At 45.1% G+C, this 21,794-nt stretch overlaps 1 protein-coding gene across 4 annotated transcripts in view; it reads right to left on the bottom strand.

The window, feature by feature from the left end:
* PWWP2B (PWWP domain containing 2B) overlaps positions 1-21,374 on the bottom strand; it is a 35,373-nt gene extending 13,999 nt beyond the window's left edge. Inside the window, exons 1-2 of one of the 4 annotated variants that reach the window (XM_081007195.1) lie at positions 21,151-21,374; positions 16,473-16,870 (exon numbers count right to left, since the gene is read on the bottom strand). In XM_081007195.1, the coding sequence (XP_080863321.1) occupies positions 16,473-16,615 (143 nt within the window). In that variant the 5' untranslated portion in view covers positions 16,616-16,870; positions 21,151-21,374. Of the gene's footprint in view, positions 1-16,472; positions 16,871-17,206; positions 18,711-19,911; positions 20,063-20,376; positions 20,458-21,150 lie in introns of those variants that run through there. The other 3 variants (XM_081007192.1, XM_081007194.1, XM_081007193.1) reach the window with 3 other exon arrangements.
* Between the last annotated feature and the right edge of the window lie 420 nt (positions 21,375-21,794).

The raw sequence follows: 21,794 nt of genomic DNA, 5'->3' as shown, positions 1-21,794 counted from the left end.
CAGAGCAAAGGCATTATATAGGCCAACCTCATTGGCTATGTGGCACCATCACAAAGCCAAATCTGAGTGACGGCAGTGTTCTCTCCCCACTATTTCAGCATCATGGGAGCAGCGAGGGGGTCATAAGTACCATCCTAAGAGGAATGGGTGTTCTCTCTTTGTAATTTATGAAGACAATGAGAAGTAAGGGCAACAGTCATTTCAGTTCATGCTCTACATTCCAGATACCCAGCCTTTTAAAATGCAATTCCTGTTTATATCATATCATTAATGAGTAAACTGAGGACGGACAAACATGGGTCCGTTTCATTAGAATGAAAAACATACCTTTGTCTATTTGATGTCGCTCACCTCCCCCACATTTAGACTAGATTAGCCCACAGGAAATAAACCCAGACTGTTGAAAATAAGGCTTATAAAATAAACCTTTTTTTTGGTATTATCTTCTTTCAAGTAAAGCCCTTAATAGCAAGCAAAAGCTTGAAGCAACCGAGACTGCTGAATATTTGTTTAGAAGCAGGCTTTTGATGAAGGTCAGAAAAATGCTTAGAGATGAAAAAATTATTTTAAAGCAGCCGGTCAGTTATCTCATCCGCTTGAGGAGAAGGCAGGTTTTAAAGGCATCAAGGAGGATTAGGGTAAAAGTGTTTAATGTTCAGTAGGTTGGTGGCAACTGTTGTCTGCAACTTGGATCTGAAGACCAAGTAAACTCCTCTTTCACCTCTCTCCTGTCCCCCTACAACCCACTCAAAGCCTCTCTGAATGGTCAAGAGTCCTTCCTGAACAGCACAGTGCCACAGCAGGGAGCAGGGGGCTTTGGGGGTATCAAATTGTGTCAAACTGCCCAAAAGGAACCTCTTGCCATCCCCAAAGCTGAAATGGCATGGATGTTAACAGCCACTACAATGATAAGTTAAAGGAGTTAAAGAAACGATATACTGAAAGTTAGGATTTTCAACAGCCTGGTGCAAAGCCATATACAGTGGTACCTCGGGTTAAGTACTTAATTCGTTCCAGAGGTCCGTACTTAACCTGAAACTGTTCTTTTTTAAAAAAAAAATGATATTTATTAAAGTTTCAAAGAACACAAAAACAAAAAATAAAAATACAAGACAATACAAAACACACAAAAAAGAATAAAGTTTTTAAGATATAACAAAAAAATGAAGAATAAAAAGAAACATACAAAATAAAAACAGTTAAAAACACGTTAATTTTCCATAACATATCTTCCTTACACTTATTTCCCCGGACCTCCTCGTACCTCCCTTTTTTGTATTCCAGTTCAGTTTGTTAGTTCAGCAAATCCTTACCATTAAGCTTTTACCCATTTGTAAACCTTTTTTCGTACCTCTTAAAGCATTACAGCTGGAAACCACTTAGTTTCTATCCAACATCCTTCTAAAATTCCTTAATTTTACAATATTTCTGTAAATAGTCTTTAAATTTCTTCCAGTCTTCTTTCACCGACTCTTCTCCCTGGTCTCGGATTCTGCCAGTCATTTCTGCCAATTCCAAACCTGAAACTGTTCTTAACTTGAAGAACCACTTTAGCTAATGGGGCCTCCTGCTGCTGCCGCGCCGCCAGAGCACGATTTCTGTTTTTATCCTGAAGCAGATTTCTTAACCTGAAGCACTATTTCTGGGTTAGCGGAGGCTGTAACCTGAAGCGTATGTAACCTGAGGTACCACTGTACAGTCGTACCTTGCAAGTCGAAGGTCTTGGCTCCCAAACACCGCAAACCTAGAAGTGAGTGTTCCAGTTTGCAAACGTTCTTTGGAACCCGAACATCTAATGCAGCTTACGCGGCTTCCGATTGGTTGCAGGAGCTTCCTATGGGCAGTCGGAAGCCGTGCCTTGGTTTCCGAATGTTTTGGAAGTCAAACAGACTTCCGGAATGGATTCGGCTTCCGAGGTACCACTGTACTCTATAATCTGTGCATGGCACAGATCTGAATATAACTTCTACTTTTGCCCTGAAGTTAAAAAACAAAACAAATATATATATAATTATTCTACCCATTAACCACCAAATTATTAATATACATAGGCCTACAAATGAGATTTAAGCAGCCAGAATGTGTGGCATTTCAAATTGCTCTAAACCCATTAATTTTCTCATTTGGCAACTTATCTTGCTCTAAAAGCTCCCACTTTGAAGGCCTTCCTGTTTCACGTTAAATGTCAAAGGTTTAGATGCAAAGGTAGGAGGGCAGGTGGGATGTTGTAAATATGGCCAAAGTACAATGTTCTTTAGTTTGGCATGTGGCCTAAATGTGACCAACTGACTAATCTTCTTTTAGAGATGGTGAGTCACCATCTAACCTTTTACTCAGAAGCTCCTCAACTCAACACCATGTACCATTTTCCTTCATGTTCCACCTTTGTCTCAAGTGGCTTCCAAAATGGCCGCCACTCTGGTTGTAATAAGTTAAAGGAATCATTTACTTCTTGCAATTTCTTCATCTACCCAATAACTAACAATCTCTGAGCCATGCACAGTGCAATAGAAGATAAAATACAAAAACACTATTCTTAAAAGCAACGCAGAACAAAGAGAAAACTAAAGTCATGCTTTTATAATGCAACTGCAGTTCAGTTGTATATACCAAGTTCTCAGTGCTCTGCATAGTGGAAGAGGGCAGGATCGTGTCAACCACGCAATCTACCTCTATTCCAGAGAGTAAACAGAGCTTAGACAGGATTGCCAGTAAATCCACAAGAACATTCAGGAATCCCATCAGAAGCCATTAGCCTCCAAGGGCAGATCACCTTCACAGGTCCTTTGGCCTTGCAGAGGGGAGAGGCCATCATGTGCCTAAATTTCTACAGGAAATTATCTGACCGGATCCAAAATACTCAAGTCAGGAGGTGGCCTGTTTGAAATTAATTTCACTTCACTATGTCTGGTGGAACTGCCCAAGGGTTCAAACCTACTGGCAGCAAGTCTCTTAGAGCCAAAGCCAACAAACACAGAGAGACAAGCCCCCAACTCTCAAACAGTGCAAAACATTGTTCAATTTAATACACAGCAATCTCAAAACAAATAGGGAGGTGAAGAGAATCAAGATCGCAATGGCTGTCCCTGCTCCTGGCTTCAGTTCGTTCTCCCAATTGTCTACACTAACCTGTGTGGGGTGGGTGTGTGCATGCATGTGTACAGCACTTGTACAGGCATGGCTCTCTCCGAATGACCTAGAACCCTAAGAAATTGCAGATTACTGATCACATGGAAATCTGTACATGTTGCAGGTGCTTAGGCTATGTACACCTAATCAAATGAATTCATGGAACAAGGTTGAGATGGCATTTCCTGATCCAATCCTTTATTGTTCTTTTAATTCACTCTGCCACTCCTCCCGAATTCCAGTTTAACTGGAAAAGCTCTAAGCTTAAATCCCAGAATTAAAGAGCATGCTGTTTTCACTTGCTTCTGCTTAATTGATCAGTCAATTAATTGGGGGGGGGGGGCTTAATCCATGAAAAAGGTACATGGTTGCACGTAATCTTGGAGGGAAGCATTTTTATTTCTCACTCACAAAGGAGGGACTCTAAAATTTATTCTTTTCCTTACATTTACACACCACCTTTCCCCCAGAAGCTCAGGGAAGCATACGTTGTTCTCCACCCATTTTATCCCCATGTCAACTCTGTGAAGTAGGTCAGTATGAGCAGTGATGAACTAGCCAAGATCATCCAGGTGGCTAGACAACATAATAAGGATTTGAACCCAGGTCTGCCCAGTCCTAGCCAGACACTCAGCATGTGTACATCATTAAAAAAAGAAAAAAGCATTCCTCTTGTTTCAGAAATCTTGTTTCTACTCATTTTTGATAAATCTATATTTCAGAGAGCTATCAAAATGTCTTTGGTCCAGTTGCAGGCCTAAATCAAGTATTTACCATTCTCATTTATATTTCTACAATCAATCCATTTACAGTGGTACCTCGGGTTACATACGCTTCAGGTTACATACACTTCAGGTTATAGACTCCGCGAACCCAGAAATAGTACCTCGGGTTAAGAACTTTGCTTCAGGATGAGAACAGAAATCGCGTGGCGGTGGCGCAGCAGCAGCAGGAGGCCCCATTAGCTAAAGTGGTGCTTCAGGTTAAGAACAGTTTCAGGTTAAGAACGGACTACCAGAACGAATTAAGTACTTAACCCGAGGTATCACTGTATACAGAAAGTATATATATGTTACAGAAAAGAACTCCCGAGCTGTTGCAATAGCAGCAGGACACCAGAAAAAAGGCCAGCACGACATTTGGCTGACTGAAGTCTAGCGTAGAGGAGACTGAAGTAATATTGGCAGCCAGCTTTTGAAGACTCAGCTCTCTTGCGTGGGAGACTGCACCAACCACTTTGTACTCAGGTCTGCAATTTAGGGGTCAAATCCAGGCAGCAATAGCACTCCAGAGTGCCGTTTCTGTGCCTGGGGAAAAGATTTGCATACAACATGGGTCACAGGTCTCCATAAAAGTGCCACCTGGAAATTAGTCTACTAAGATACATTATATGGCCTCAAGTGCAAGGTCATTTTTTAAAAAAAACAACAACCTACAAAAAACCCTAATGTTGGCACTTGGGTTCTTTTTGAATCAATGATACCTGGCTTCCACAAACTCCCCAGGGATGCAAAGCTGCTTTTACAAAATTTCTAGTCAACCTTGATGGGCGCAAAGAAAAGTACGAAAGCAATGCAGAACCGTCTTTTTGAAAGTTATCAAACCTTATTTGCCATCCAAAACTGCAGTCTAGTGCCTTGGCTATTTCAGGTATTTTTTTACTTCTGATTAGCAGGGTGCCATTCAATTCACGAGCTCAAATGCTTACAGAGATGCAAGCAAGCAGCTCCATTCATTTCAATGGAAGGGCATGGTCTGTGCATCTGTTCCTTGGCATTTATAAGCTGCTTCCATCCACCGAATGAAAAGGTTTTCCAGATAGGATCTTATTAGTGCCCTTGGACTAGGAACAAGTATACCAACTTCACCCAAAAGGTTCACTGAACCTATGGAATAATTCTACTTCATGAAGATCTTAACTTTCATTTTCCAAAATATTTTTTTTTAAATGATCACTTTTCGAATCTTCACTGCAGCACAAAGCACAACCTGAAACATAACTTCAGTCTCTTCTTTTCCATATATTTAGTGTGTTCCCTGTCAAATCTTTCACTGGTCCCTTATTTGGGGGGGGGGGGGTATTTCCTTTGCAAAGCTTTCATTTGGCAAAATAAAAACTGAAGCCAGAACTGAGCAAATCTGATTTCTACAGTAGAGAATGTGTGTTTTCTTGGTTCAGAATCCCATTCATTATTCCCCCCCCCCCCAGTGTTGCCATCTCTGGCTTTATATTTGGGACAGCAAGTAAATGTTCAGAGACAGCAATTGTACTCCTTACAGCACTGGTCTACTTCTGAAAGTGTCAGTAGTATAAAAGAGGACAATACCCTCAATTGTTCCTCAGTATGCCCTGGGAGGGGGAGAGAAGAATACTTCAGCCAGAACTATTTTAATCCCAAGAGGATATTATTGCCCCGATCTTAACAGAGATTTTTGAATTAAAGTGGTGCTTTGCAGAGAGGAGGCTGTTGCTGCTTCCTTCAAGAAAGTTGCCATTAACACACGTAACCAAAACGATATCTCCTTGCTGTTGAGAAGGCATCTCCTTAAAACTTCTGGGTAAACATAGACCTGCCAAGCCTCCTTTCCCATCAAATATGAAGATGTTCAACATCTACTATTCCTTCTCTATGCTCAGAGGAGCCAGTTACCAGAATGGGCATGCTATACTGCAGCCAGGACAGGCCACACACATCCATAAAATCTTATTTGTGTGTGACTGAGTACTGACTGACAAAACCCCAAGCACTCAAGCTTTACAAAGACCAATTTGCACAATCCAAATTGGAAGTAGGATGAGACAGTCTTCTAGAGCACCTGATGTCCTCCAGCTGTTTTAGGCCACAGTTACCATCAGCCCCTAGCAGCGTGGACAGAAGTCAGGAATCATGGGAGTTGTAGGTCAACAACATGGGGACAGCCTGGGTTATATGGGGTAAAGGGATAGGGCACTCACCTCACACACATTCCCAGCAGGGAGACAAACACACTCAATCAGCGGCAACCAGACTGCTGACTGGGAGTGGCCGCCGAGACCATATAACACCGGTCCTGAAAGACCTACATTGGCTCCCAGTACGTTTCCAAGCACAACTCAAAGTGTTGGTGCTGACCTTTAAAGCCCTAAACGGCCTCGGCCCAGTTTACCTGAAGGAGCGTCTCCACCCCCATCATTCAGCCCAGACACTGAGGTCCAGCTCCAAGGGCATTCTGGAGGTTCCCTCCCTGCGAGAAGTGAGGTTACAGGGAACCAGGCAGAGGGCCTTCTCGGTAGTGGCGCCTGCCTTGTGAAACGCCCTCCCATCAGATGTCAAGGAAATAAACAACTATCTGACTTTTAGAAGACATCTGAAGGCAACCCTGTTTAGGGAAGGTTTTAATGTTCGATGTTTTATCGTGTTTCTAATATTCTGTTGGGAGCTGCCCAGAGTGGCTGGGAAAACCCAGCCAGATGGGCGAGGTATAAATTATATTTTTTTATTATAATAATTATAATCAGAACCTCCTACCTCAAAAAAGAAATTAATAAGTAGCATGCTCACTGGCTTGATATTTCACTTCATTAGACAGATTGTTCTAATGAACCTTTCGGCAGGGAAATATTTTATTTTATTTTAAAGGAAAGTTGAGACTAAAATATCTGAAGGGCTGTCACATGGAAGATGGAGCAAGCTTGCTTTCTGCTGCTCTGGTGACTAAAATTACAAAAAAGGAGATTCTGAATAAACATGAGGAAGAACTTTCCAGAAGACATATGAGGGCAGCCCTGTTTAGGGAAGTTTTTAATGTTTGATATTTTATTGCTTTTTTATTCTGTTGGGAGCCACCCAGAGTGCCTGGGGAAACCCAGTCAGATGGGCGGGGTATAAATAATAAATTATTATTATCATCATCATCATCATCATTTCTGATGTTAAGAGGTGTTTCAACAGCAGAGTGGACTCCCTCGCAAGGAGGTGGGCTCTCCTTCACTGGAGGTTTTTAAACAGAAGTTGGGTAGGCATCTATCAGGAATTCTTTATCTAGGATTCCTGCATTGTAAGGGGTTGATCATTGGGGTCCCTTTCCAACTCCACAATTCTATTAGAACACAAATCAAGAAGGAGAACACCAGGGCATTCCGATACATTATACAAAATACTGGATGCTACGGATAGAGGCCAATTTCCATCAAAGCCACAACCATGCGTTATCAGCTGTGCCTTGGTATATATGCGCAAAACGCATGCAGTTTAGTTTATGCAAAATTCATGAAGGTGTGCCCATTCTATGCAGCCAAGAAATACCTTAGTCAGCTGAGGCCCAGCATCAAAACAACATTTTCCATTAGGCCCTTAGAGCTGAACAAATACGCCCTGGTATTTAACACGCCTCCAGCTGCCTGATCCTAATGCTGAGGCAAAGCTGTGCTGGGCTGAGCATCAGAATCCCAGGACAAGCAATGCTCAGTCCTCTTCCACTGACAGTGGAATCAGTGTCTAGAATAAGTCAGAGAGCATCATCTGTGACGGTGGCTGGGCAAGTGTGGGTGGGTAGATGTGTTTAAGGAGCAGAATAAGGGTGGGAGAATATGGTTAAAAATAGACGTGTAAAATGAGACATTTAGCTCATTGCGATTTTAAGTTTCCACTCGAACCTAGCTTTTTTGTTATAAAAACAAACAAACATGAAAAGCAGTTTGCCATCACAACGAGGACACTATTTCCCCAATTCTGTATCGTGTTTACCTAGAAGACAGCGATATTGGGAAACAAAGCCAATTAATTTACACACCAGAAAGAGAAAGAGAGACCATATAAATAATTTACATGGTATCTGAAGAAGTGTGCATGCACACGAAAGCTTATACCAAGAACAAACTAAGTTGATCTCTAAGGTGCTACTGGACAATTTTTAATTTTTTTTATACATATAAATAATGTAACCTCAGATGACATCATTAGATACAGAGTGAAACTTAGTTGCCTTTTATCAGGCAAATGCCACAAAATGAGCGTCAACCTGGGAGACAACGATACAAAAAGATCTGTGGCGAAACATTCATTTCAGTGCAAGTGCGACCCCAAGTTACTCCACAGCCCTCCTCAAGGCTGGAACCTACAAAATTTGCCACACTGACACTATGAATTTGAGATACTTTTCCAGCTCTGTTTCAGAGTCCTTTATTTAGTACATCTTACACTGCCTTGAATTAACAGCCTCATTTTTCTCATCGAAGTATACACGCCATATATTGAAATCTAGGGGCACAGAGTATATAGGGTTTCCAATGATGTGTTATCCTATACATTCGCAGGGGAGAGTTGTCTGGTGGAAGAAGAGGCCTTAGCCTTTACATCAACTGCTGATTCTCCCTCGCAAAGGCGGTTTTTATTTGTTCAGTCCTTAAGTTGGTGGTAACAGGTGGTAAATCCAGTGGGATGGGGGACAAGCACCACCAAACACAGATGTATCTCATGAAAGAACTGGTGAGCAGAGAGTTAAGTATCTTTCTCATAAATTCTCCTGTACAAATGCCCCTCCCCCCAATATCTGAGAGACTGCAGAGACTTTATCTTGTGATGGAGTCAATATTATTCTTCCAAACGTTAGCTGCCAAGGGGTGGCAGAGGGCAAAGGCAAATCCCTGCAAAGCTAAATAGCTACAGGAAAGACTTGAACAAGGGCACATCTGAACTCCTACCTGCCAGATGACTAAGCCTTCTAAATAACTAAGCCCAGACTTTCCAAAGGGCACTTCCCTCTGCTCCATGAATGACTAACACAAGCATGGGCACTGCTAAGCATGACAATTCAATAAGCAGCTGTTAACTACCTCTTTAAAATAGCAGGCTTTCACTTTCCTAACACCTGCTCCCTTCTTCTTGGCCTGGCCTCCATTTTGCGTTTTGTTCGGTGCGCTTAATGTCAAAATAAAGATGTTCCAGAGACCAAGCTGGCTTGGAACAAGACACCCTTTAACTGGGAAAGAATCCCATACTCAGATTCATTCTCCTCATTGGAGCAAGTGCTTCAGACTGGTCCCTGGAAATTCAAAACAGTTGGGCCTTGGCTCTCCTCTCTTTCTTTCTCTCAACCATCCATTCTTAGCACTATGTGCTGGTCCCGGGGGGAGGTTACCGTGGGGTGAGGTCCAGGACCTGAGTCGAGGGTCGGCAGACAGTCCTCCACGGGCGAAGCAGGGTCCAAAGCGAGGAGCCAGGCAAGGACAGGAACTCTGGAGGAACAGGACTGGGTGCTGGCCGAAACAGCTCTTCAACGACGTTGCTCCTGCAACCTGGGACCGGGCTGACTGGCCTTTATCTTCTCTGAGGCCAGGGGCGGTCCCGGCCCCCAGGTGACCCGCCTCTTCTGGCCTTAAGGCGAGCACTCCTCCTGGGAGAAACCAGTTCCCTTCGCCTCTCTGCCCTGAGCCTCTGCAGCTCAGGAGAGGCTGGAGGGTTACTGGACCCAGGGGGAGACTCGCCTTCCCCTGACAGGGCTGGGAGAGGTGCACCTATAGGCAATGTGTCCTCAATCCCCTCCGGAGCCAGAGTAGATTCACCTGGTGCCTGCTCCTGAGGATCCGGCACAGGTGCAGGTGCCTCAGAGTCAAGGCCCTGCCCCAGCTCAGCCGGCCCTGGAGGCGGGGACTCTTGTGCAGGCTGGAGTTCCTCCAATTCGGCTTCTGAATCGGATTCCCAGGCCATCACACGCTAACAGAGAGGGATGAAACCTTGAAAGCCCTTAAGACCACCTGCCGATCTTCTCCCAACACAGTTCTTCAATGATGGAAGTATCTGCTGAAACAGCACAGAAGGCTGTTGTTGTTGTTTAGTCGTTTAGTCGTGTCCGACTCTTCGTGACCCCATGGACCAGAGCACGCCAAGCACTTCGGTCTTCCATGCCTCCCACAGTTTAGTCAAACTCATGCTGGTAGCTTCGAGAACACTATCCAACCATCTCGTCCTCTGTTATCCCTTTCTCCTTGTGCCCTCCATCTTTCCAAACATCAGGGTCTCTACATATTGGAAATACCCAGTTGCCTTTCTGGGCCAATATGCTCACACCCTGGAGATCACCAAAGCGAGCAGAACGTGTTGGGTTTGGGGCACATCAGTCCCTGTGTTAATATGTACACTTGCAATGCTTGCATTACAGAGATGTTGTACTGGGCTTATGTTAAACGGGGGGTAGATTTTTGGCATTTAAGAGAAGAGCAGCTTGCCAGTGGAACCAGTTACTTTGAGGACTGGTGAGTTTTCCCCATCACGCAAGGCCTTCAACCAGAGGCTGAACGGACGGAGGGCTGGATCCTGAATTTCTTGCACTGAACATGGGGAGACGGAGCAGGAGGCCTACAAGGCTCCCTCCAACTCTAGGATGTAGCCTTCTAGCAACTGGTAGATTCATATGCACAGCATCTATACTTGTGTGCCGTATAAACCTATTTACCACATTTGCATCCTTAAATACAGCCTGGAAGGAGCAATGAGATTTATTTCATCTTTGCAACAACTTCATTGGAGCAGAGGTGAGTGAGTTAGGAAGATGTACCTTCATCAGCTTTTAAACAGCTCCATTCAACTCTTGAGTACCTGCTCCCAAGAATCCCTTTCAACTGGCAGAAGTTTTCAGCCCTTTGTTCTGCCATTCCAAACCCTCAGGGCTTTTCCTCCTACTATAGTATGTTATCCATGTCTCATCTGTCCTGTTGCTACCCTCCTCCCCATTCTCACTCCACCTCACTCGGTTCTCTGCAACCTAAGTTGCTACATTTCACAAAACACTGATAGCGCCCCAATAAAGCTACAGTCTTATGCAAACTGACTTGGGCAGTACGTCCTACAGAACCCAGTAATACTTCCTTCCAAGAAAAGGCACACAGGATCAGTCTGCAAGTTTATTCACAATACTTACTTGCTGAGATGCAAAATGAAGTAAACAAACTGCATAGATCAATCGATCAATAGATAGATACAGTCATACCTTGGTGGTCGAACACCTTGGTACTCATCCATTTTGGTTCTTGAACGCCGCAAACCCAGAAGTGAGTGTTCTGGTTTGCGAACGTTCTTTGGAAGCCTTTATTTCCGAATGTTTTGGAAGTTGAACGGACTTCCGGAACGGATTCTGTTCAACTTCCGAGGTACCACTGTAGATGGCAGGAGGGGAGGGGAGGGGAGGGGAGGCAGAAGTATTTACAATCTGTGGTTTCATAGAGATGGAGAGCAACAAAAAATTGTAACTTAGTAGTTGGTCAAAAAATTGCAGAACCTTTTTTTAGAAAAATAAATAAATAAACAATTGGGAACCAGAAAAAAACCCTCCCTGTTATCATATTATTCCTGCCCAAAGCAAATACTTGTCAAAACAAGGCTAAAGAAAGGGATGGGCAGCACACCTACTTTTATCCAAAATTTAACCCCATAGGCAGAATATTTACTGTTGCAGGTGGGTGAAGGGCAAAGCAGCTGGGTGCATTGTAAAACGGGCTCAACATGCCTCTGTGTGGACAACCAATGTTCAAGCGACTGCAAATCCATTCAACAGCTTGCCAGGGATTGCGTCCCCAGCTTTCTGTTGAGCAGGACAGAGAGCAGCACACAGATATCCTCCACAGAGATTCCATTTGCTGTGCTGCTTGGAGAATATAAGAAACGCCAGGAGTCTCTTCCACACAGGAGAAACCTCTCCTTTCTTACCTTCCTCAGCAGCACAAATGAGAGACACCCCCCCCTTGTTTTCTCTATGTGCCAAGAGAGGGACGGGGGACCTCAGAACAATAACAAAGTGGTAAGCCAACCCCATCATTTGTGGATACTTAGCTGCAATATAAGCAGAGTTTCATTTCTTTAAAAAATTACTGTAAAACATACAGGCATTCAGATACTGAATCTAACAATGTAGGAAAACAGCAAAAGGACATGCAGATTTGTCTGCCACAATAAATCAGGAAGTCAAATGGTTGAGCTGGAAGTCCAGCTGCTTTCTGAGGTCCACTCCCCTCCCCCTTTCGATTTCAACCTCTTGATAAGTGCAAATTAGAAACTCCAGCGCACATCAGTCATTTGAAAAGAGAAGCCGCTCTTCTCTTTCCCAACCCTCATGAAGCAGCATTCAGGCCATAACTTCTCTGTGCAGAGACGAGGGCTTCCTTCCCTCTCCCAGATCTGTTCTTTATGGTCATATTTCTGCATCCTTCCTTGGGCGTTTAATTCTTCTAGTATCTTGTTACATCTTTTACACAGCTTTGGCTATCCTTACCGTTTCCAATCGCATTGATTTCCACATGCAATTCTTTTCCTTCGTCTCTCACCTATCCTTTTTGCTCTCTAGTCTAGCAAGATACTGCGGCTTTTACTTATTTTGGGTTCTTTCCTTACGCAGCCATTCTGCACTCCTATGCACATTTACTTGGGAGTAATGCCTACTGAACTCCATGGGGCTTACTTCTGAGTGGACATGGGTAGGAGGACTGCACTGTCAATATCTTACGCTCTTCTCCAGGATGCCCCTTCAAAGAAATCTTTCAGGTAACAACTTTAAAGCTCTCGGTTTGACCAGGGAGTGTATGAAAAGGGCAATTATGTTAAACCGGTCAAATAAATCAACCTGCAACAGATGGCAAGGCAATTCTGGAAGCATTTTAGATAGCTGGAAAGAAGTATATCAAACTGAATATGAAGTATCTTAGTCCTATTGAAAAGAAAGAGTAGAAAGAGGTTAAACAAACCAGGAGGAGGAAAAGGAGGACGAGGAAGAGGGTGGGGGATGGGGCCAGGAACTGTGCTCCAAATGGATAGGCACCAAGCTTTTGAACTGCCTGGGAGGTTTGGAAAAGAAAACAATAGATAAGCTATTTAAGCCTTGCATTAAAAAGCAACCCAAAACGGCTGGTTTACATTGCCTTTACCCAGGAAAGTCTGCTAAGGGAAAACTGTCATCTAGCCAAGGCAAGAAAATTACAGAGACCCCTCGATCTTGCCCTGTTATTTTGGGGAAGACATTTATTTATATCGAATAAGCTCAAGCAAGCAAGCAGATGCAACACGGAGGAGTTAAAAAGACTGAAAAGATTATAACAAAGGCACCTGGCTTGAGAAGTGTGGCAAGTCAGACAACAGTACACTGCACCAGGTACATACACCAATAGCCAGGCTTTGATTTATTGCCATTTCATATACATATAAGTATATGAAGCCCATAAAATATGGGTTGAATGTAGCCTTTAGCACAAGGATAGGGAATGTTGGGATGCGGGTGGCGCTGTGGGTTGGAAGGTCGGTGGTTTGAATCCCCGCAACGGGGTGAGCTCCCGTTGCTCAGTCCCTGCTCCTGCCAACTTAGCAGTTCGAAAGCACGCAGTGCAAGTAGATAAATAGGTACCGCTCCAGCAGGAAGGTAAACGGCGTTTCCGTGCGCTGCTCTGGTTTGCCAGAAGCGGCTTAGTCATGCTGGTCACATGACCAGGAAGCTGTACGCCGGCTCCCTCAGCCAATAAAACGAGATGAGTGCCGCAACCCCAGAGTCGTCCGTGACTGGCCCTAACAGTCAGGGGTCCCTTTACCTTTTTAGGGAATGTTATTCAGTCTGAGGGCCAAATTCTGTGCAGGAGGGGCACATGCCACTGGTGTGCAGGGCCAAAGGCAGAGCAGTGAACATGAATACAGTGGTACCTCTAGTTACAAACTTAATTAGTTCCGGAGGTCGTTTCTTAACCTGAAACTGTTCTTAATTAGAGACGTGCTTTCGCTAATGAGGCCTCTCGCTGCCACTGCGCCACCTGCACATGATTTCCGTTCTCATCCTGGGGCAAAGTTCTCAACTTGAGGTAACTCTTCCAGGTTAGCGGAGTTTGTAACCTGAAGCGTTTGCAACATGAGGCGTTTGTAACTCGAGGTACCACTGTATTAGCTTTGTACATTAAGCTGGTTTCTACAAACGGACATCCGTCTCTGACCTCCAACCATCCAAGCAAGTAGCATGATCACAGCATAAGGACACATCCCAGCTAGGCAAGAACACTCAAGGAGGGTGCAAAGCAGAACGAGTTAAGGGGTGTGGCCTTGGGAAAGTCCCATGAGCCAGAAGAAGGGCTGGAGGGCAATCAAGAGCCCACAGGCCCCGGGTACAGGGGATGCAATGCTATCAAACTATTTAGCCTTAATTCTGCACCAAGTTAAATAGCAAGCTTAAACTGAGTGGGTTACAGTAGTGTGCTTTGTGCTAAAAAAAAAATGTTTTTTAAAAAGGGAGGTGGTGTAACGTGAAATAATGCAACAGCCAGGAGAGAAAAAGAGTGAACCTCAGAAACCAACATTCAAAGGGCTAGAACTGCCTATACAGAGGAGAAGGCAGAATGGCAAAGAAGCAACACAATGTACAAACAAACATGAAAACTGCTCATTTGGTTGTCTGGTGGAAACTCAAGGGGCTTTGGTGAGAGAGCCCCTGCCTTCCAATGTGTTCCAACAGGGATTGCACGCAAAAAAAATCCCAGTGCACTGTGGCCCATGTTAATTTGCTTCAGAGTCTCAGGTGCCAGGAAGAAATCAATACAGCTGCAGCAATGGCTGGACACATAATGCAAGCATTTCTGTGGCTAGTTTGACAATATCAGAAGCAGTAACTTAGCTACCTGGACAATGAGAAAGGTGGGGAAGGGGGGAGAAGAGCCACAGAAACCCACCATTAGACTGAATATAGTGTCTCCCGATGAAGCAAATTTTACATTGTTTGGTCATGGAGTGCATGTTTACATGCTGAAAATAATGAAAAATATTCACTGCGGAGGTGGGGTGGAATGCACATGAAGCTGTATGTTAAAATCACATGCCATTTCTATTAATGGCTGCTGGCATATCTAATTATGAGATAACGCCTGCAGGATAATTGTCAAAGGCTAATGGCTGCACACTGCCTGTGGGTGGGGGAACAGCGAAGCTGTCACCAAGATCAAGTCCTTATTACAGAAAATGAATTTGGGGCCTCCAGAAGTGGCAGGTGTTTATTTACAATTTCTCATCAGAAAACAGAATGGCCCATATTTGAGGAGTGCCCTGTGATCCCTGCTGTAGAGACTCTCGATTTGCAGTTTGGGGTAGTGGGTGTATTCCAAAGAGGTTTTGGCTATTTTAGGACAAAAGAATGTGTGCACAAGGGAGAGAGAATCAGTGCCATTTCAGGTTATTTAGAAAGGAGTGTTTCAATAACATGGTTAAGCTCAATTTTCTATCATCGGTTGCTTTTCCAGCTTTGGTTTGGTCAAGACAAGACTCCTTTATTAGAGGACCTTATATGTGCACTTTAACAAACCATTAGGAGCTTTATTTATTACGCACATGAAATTCTTTCATTTTTGATAATCCTGCAAAGCAGGCAATTTTATACATAATACATGTGGATAACATTATTCTCTACTACAAACACAAAGCACCAACCTTTGTTCATTTGCAGGGATTTCACCAAACATAAACCCTAGATTGGGAAGGGGGGGAGGGCTTTGCTGCTCCCCTTTATATTATGTACCTATGAGGTTTCCTTCCTACACACACACTCTCTCCAATGTCGGTACTTTTGCTAAATTCAGAAAGAAAGAAAAATGACAAGCTGAGGCTGTTTCAACTCAAGATAAAGGCTTTCTGAAGTGTGCAATATTTTTGAACAAAGAAGTCTGTAATTATGGCAACATGTGACATCATGAGGTTATCATGTTGCTGCACCAGCAGCCACCCATAGGCAGCACAAAGTGGGGCTTTATCAGGGGGGAAAGGAGGAAAAAACTTTTAGCAAAGTTGCAACATTTGGAGGCAACCCCCCCTCCCTCCAACATAGGAAACACAGAAGTTTGCTGGTTTGAAAGGTGAAGGCAATGCTTCTCCACTACATGATGTACATTTTCAAAAAGAACATGCACCCACAGAAATTATGGCTCACTGCAGAAACCTTTTCAGAGGACCCGAAAGCCTTTTGCACCAATCTGAAAACTGGCTTTCAGAGAGGAGAAAATATTTCTTCCACGAGGAATTTCGAACAGAAAATGAAACCAGAACCTGCTGCTCAGAAGGGGCAAGAAAAGCCAACCTCCCCGCCCCACCCCCTCTCTCTGCACTTTCCTCCCCTCCCCCACTGCAACGTGCCATGCAACTTTAACTCTTTAATCAGATTATGGCCTAATCCCTCCTCCTGCCCAGCTGCTCTGCCCTCGCCCTGCAGCAGGCCCCGGCGGGGAAGGCAAAGTTCTCCGTTGCAATCCCCGCTCCCCTCCCCCGCGTTTTTGGAAGTTTTGCGCGTGCAGTGGCGGTGGCGGGGAGGGGGCGAGGGGGGAGGAAATGGGAGAATAAAGCAATTCGCGTGCCTACTTTTTAGTGCAATCCAGGAGGATCCCCGTGAAGCGCCTCTCCCCGCAGCTCAAGGTGACCACCAGGGTGTCGTTGACCATTTGCTCCACCAGCACGGGTAGCCAGGAGCCGACCTGCAGCTCCTTCGCGTCGGCCTCCTCCATGCTTTTGCGGAGGAACTCGGCGGCGGCGGCGGCAGCCTCGGGTTGCAACTGGAGTGCGGCTGCGGGATCCCAGGCGGCCTTGCTCGGGCCGGCTCCCCTCCCCCCCAACCCCGCCGGCCTCTGAAGCTGCTGCTGGCGCTGCTACAGTGGCCGCTGCGATGACCTCATGGCTCCAGGCTCCCCCTCAGCAGGGAGGATTAGTAGGTGCGCTGACGTCACAATGCTTCCCTCCCGGGAACGTTCCACGACGGAATCCTGAAACAATTGGCTACATTAAGGTGCTGATTATAGAACAAGGGGGTGCTTTTGTGTCCCGCCCCCTCTGCCTCCCCGCCCCACTTTAAACGGGGTGACCCTTGAAAGGACTGCCCTCTGCCCCCACACTTGTGCTCACAAGCACCACGCGCAAGACCGGTAACGTGGAGGGTCAAGTGACCGTCCAGAGCTAAAACAGCTCCCGTCTCTATACTGCAACGTTTTCAAACGAGAGAGCAGGAAAAGCAGATTAACCTCCATGCATTCCCCACCCCCACCCCAACAGATAACAGTGGCTGAAAACATGAGATTTCCTCCCCCAAGCTAGATATTTACCTGGAGTGGGTGACACTGCAACACACGCCTCTCTGTGTCCAGTAGGTTTCCGAACAAGCTCATAGTTAAAGTGAATTATTTCTTATTTCCCTTTAGATACCTGGGTTAGGCAAGGGCAACCTTTTTTTTTGGTTTGCAGAGGAGACAAAGGTTCTGACTACTTCAACACCTGGGGGCCCGTGTGTTCGAGTTGCCTTTAAAGTTGATAAATACATTAACACCACTTTCGCCCTTTCAAAGCTGGGAAGTAGCCAGGCATGCTCAGGAATGAGTCACATTGAGTTCAGTGGGGCCGAATCCTAACCCTGTCTACTCAGAGGTATGTCCTATTGAATTGCAAGGGGCTGATTCCCAGGTAAGTGAGGTCGAGAATACAGCCCTTACCATTTACTCCAGGTGAAGCTGTACATTTCAATGGTGCTTTGGGCAAAATGTCATGGGACAAAGGACTTGTGTAACCAAATCCCCAAACTTTCCGCCTACATGGACAGAAACATTTCCCACTAGCACAATTCAAAGTCCTCGGATTTGTTGGCTTAAAACAGACGGTAGAAAAAGCTGTGAGTTTGCATTTGGTGGGCAGGCCAGCCTCTGAGCTCCTTTTTTTCCTTTTTATAGAGTTTGAGGGTGGACAGAGTGTGATGACAAGAGGTCATCTTCTCCAACTTACATGGGAAATTTCCAATGCCAGCTGCAATGCAAGATATTTCATATGAAGTATGAGCTGTTCCCAAAAGGCATAAAGTCATCCCAAAACAGGATGCATGACTTTAGCTCAACCCGCCTGCATTTGGAAATACAGATTTATGACCTGCTTTCTTCTTTGCGACACAGATTCCACATAGCTCTCTGTCTTATTAACAGTGTACATTTACTCAGAAGTAAGGTGCTGCTTGCTTTCAGCCAAGCATCCTTAACCCTATATGTACTCACCTGTGAATAAACACAACTGAATACAGTGGGGTTGACTTCTGAGTAAACATGCACAGGGTTACATTTACAAGAATATTTTTCCCCCCAGTGGTGCAATCCTATGCATGCTTACTCAGAAGCAAGTCTCAGGGTGTTCAACAGACTTACTCCCTCTTTGGTGTTAAGGACAGCGGCCCAAAACCAGATTACAGTCCACCCACTACTTTGTCTAGGCGCAACAGATGGCACTCTGAATGGGCAGTGTAGCTACAAAATCCTAACTTGCAAGGTTGCTACATGCAGCCAGTATTGTGCATATTCACTTAAAAGTAAGCCCCACTAATAGGATTTACTCCCTAGTAGTAAGTGTGCATACAATCATAGGCTTTGAATTGCTAATTTAAAAGGGAGGATAGTTTAGTATTCTAATGCATCTGTTCAATCTGCCTGGCACCTTGATCCACATAGGTAAGTAAGCAACACAAATTTATGTGGGCGGGGAGGGGGATTAGACTTCCAAGTATAACATGTTCAAGACCAGGGAACTTAAGTATCCACCCGCCTCCCATCACATCGTCAAATAAAATGCTTTTAAAAAACATGCTCCGTAAGAAAACCAGGATCATGATTCAGCAGCAGTCTTGCTTTTGGTCACAATCAGTGGAATAAAAATAGAATGGGCAAAAGACCAGGCCGCTCTCAGGGCCTGCTTTGGCAAAAACAACAAGGAAGTTAAAAAAGAAAAGGAAGGTTGATAAGTAAACACAGCAATTTGAACAAAAAGGGTTAAAGCTACTACTGGGTGTCTGTACTGTACTTGTGGGATTGGGGGAAGGGTTGGGGAAGAGATCCAAAGATTTCTTGGAATTGAAGGCCTCTGCCTGGTGTTGTGTAGAATTGCTTTCTGAGGCCTGTACCCAAAGGGAAACAAAAAGAGGGCAACTGCATTTGAGAGGGGTGCAAGGCCACCAGCTCCTCCTGCTCCTGCCACTCTTGCAATGGCTCTTTTTAGACAGAAATCTCCAATGCTGTCAAAAAACATCTGTTTACTAGCACAACCTTTAACACAGTTTATCACATGAATAACACACCTAGATGGGCTGCAAGCTGTATTGAAAGGCAGCCTTTCTACCTCAACATATACTGTTCTATCCTTTGGAAACAAAGGGGGGGGGTGTTTAAGCCCATTCAAAGGAAGTAATTAGAGGCAAGCAATGAGGCCAAGACAACAACAACAACAGCCTTTAAAGCAAATTTCACTTCTTTGGCAGTGCAATCCTCCACATGCCTACTCAGAAGTAAGCCCTATTGATCTTAATGGGACATACTCTCAGGATTAAGTGGATTGCAACTCTTAAGCATGCTTCCCCCCCCCCCCAAAGTACAAAGTGTTTGGCACAATTTGGAGACAGAGTAAAGAGAATGTATGGCAAACACCACCATTTTGATAAAATAAAAATGGGTGGATTACTTCGTCAACCCTCTTAATTTATTTATTTTTTAAATTGTCTTTGAGTTGCATAAGTTTGCTTTTGGCTCCAGGTATTCAAACATACTGAAAACAAATATGATTTAGAAATACAGTGTGGTGGTTATTTGAAACATTCGCTAGAGGCTTCTCTTCCTCCCCCCCCTCCCCCAAAGCCCTGTTGTCCACAAACTGTTTCTGAAGCAGGGCCAGGCAAATTCTGCACGAGTCAGGAGAAACCTTACATCCGCCTTGCCACATTTCAAGCCTCGTAATTAACCTGACAGCAGATCTATTCAGGGTGCGATCCTAGAGCCACACTTACCTGAGAGCAAGTTCCATTGAACTCAAAGGCCTCAGTTGCTGAGCAGACATGTATAGCAGCACTGCAGTCTCAATGGACTTTCTCTCTGCAAAATTATGCTCCTGGGCTTCGCGCCCCCGCCCCCCCCCCCCCCGCTGCTTCAAAAGCTCTTAGCCCAGACTGCAAGCAGGAGCATCGAGGATATTTATGGCCACGCTTTAATCATTCTCTCTTTCGGTGGGAAAATGATTTTGCTTTATTCGAAGTTATCCCACCGTCTTCTGCAGCCTGGATCGGATTTTATTTGTTGTTGTTATTATTATTACTATTATTAAGAGCGGCTAGAAAAACGTTAAAAAGGCAAGATGGGCGCAGGGGTGGGGGGGAAGAGGCTCCCAAGCAAGTCTGAATTAAACCATTTCAAACGAGACTAATCGGAATGCCCGGAAATAACGAGGAGGAGAAAGTCTGCGGCTCTCACATTACCTGAGCGATCACTGTCTCTCTTCAGCCCCTTTAACCGTGACAATGTTTGACAATTCAGCGAAGTTACTATGCGCGGCGTTTCGTTTCCACCACGCTCCCCCTAGCGGCTGCTTACTGGCATTACCTCGGTGGCCGCTTGGAGAGAGGAGGCGCCGCCCCCTCCTCGCCTGACAGGCGGCTTCTGCTGGAGAGGCTTTTCTGCTCCGAGATTGTGCTCATACATGTTAAAAATTCACCTGTGCAATTCTTAGACCTCTAAATCAGGGGCCAATGCTCCTTCCGGTAAGGTTTATGTTCCTGCATTGCAGGGGGTTGGACTAGATGACCCCTGGGTGCCTCCCAGCTCTAAAAATTCTATTATCCTATGTGCACTGGGCTGTTCTTACCGTTGGCCCCTTTTCTGTGGAAAAAAAAAGCTTACTACGTTGGTGCTCCGTATGTATTCCTCTCCGGGTGCAAGGCTCTTCACAATCTGGATAACCTCTGAATGGGGCATATAAAAACACAGCTAAGCCTTAACTCTGCCTTTGCCAACCCGGTGCCCTCCAGATCTAGGGCTGATGAGCGTTGTAGTCGGAAACATCTGGAGGGCGCCACGTTGACGAAGGCTGCCATAGGCAAGCAGGGCAGGACGCCACCTTGAATCTCAGGCACGCCCCCTCCTCTTCTGCCTGCTCCTGAACACATTCCTAGCAGAGGATTTGCAAAAGCACCGCCCGCCCGCTCCAAAACCCTCCAACAATAGAAGTAAAAGAAAACGGCTAGGCTACTTACTGCAGGGGTTGGGCAGACTTCAGGCTTGCGGGATCTGCTTTTTTCCCTGTTGCCACTAAAACTCTGGAGATCCACCCACGGGAGCCAGGTGCAAAATGCTCAGGCAGCGGACAAACGCTTAGAACTAAGTCGTGCACATGCTCAGAGCAGGACTTTCTGATCAATACCAGCAACCAAGATCACAAATCCTTTAAATTAATGCAGAAACTCACTCCTGGTTTCTCTCTCCACCCCCACCCCAGTCTTCTTCTTCTTCTTTTAGTTTGAGGGTAGGGCAAGCTTTTTAGACAATTGGAAGCCAATTGCTTAATCCATTTGCAAATCACTCAGAGATCTTCTGCCCACCTCTAGCTATTGAACAGCAGATGATAAATGCTTGTCACGTGGGGGGGGGCGCTGCAGAAACTAGTGAACAGCTAAACTAGTAAATAGTGGCTTAGTGATAAACTTTGAAATGCAAGGGCACATCCTGACAGCACTCACCACACAAGGAATGTCACACACACACACACACACACACACACACACACACACACACACACACAACACACCAAAAGGCAGCCTGCAGCATAATACCCAGTTTATTAGGGTCAGCTATCCTATGCACAGGGATGCGGGTGGTGCTGTGGGTTAAACCATAGAGC

The sequence above is a fragment of the Podarcis pityusensis genome, assembly GCF_964106645.2.
Source record: "Podarcis pityusensis genome assembly, chromosome: 5".
Classification (NCBI taxonomy): Eukaryota; Metazoa; Chordata; class Lepidosauria; order Squamata; family Lacertidae; genus Podarcis; species Podarcis pityusensis.
This window is presented reverse-complemented; position numbering and strand designations above follow the sequence as displayed.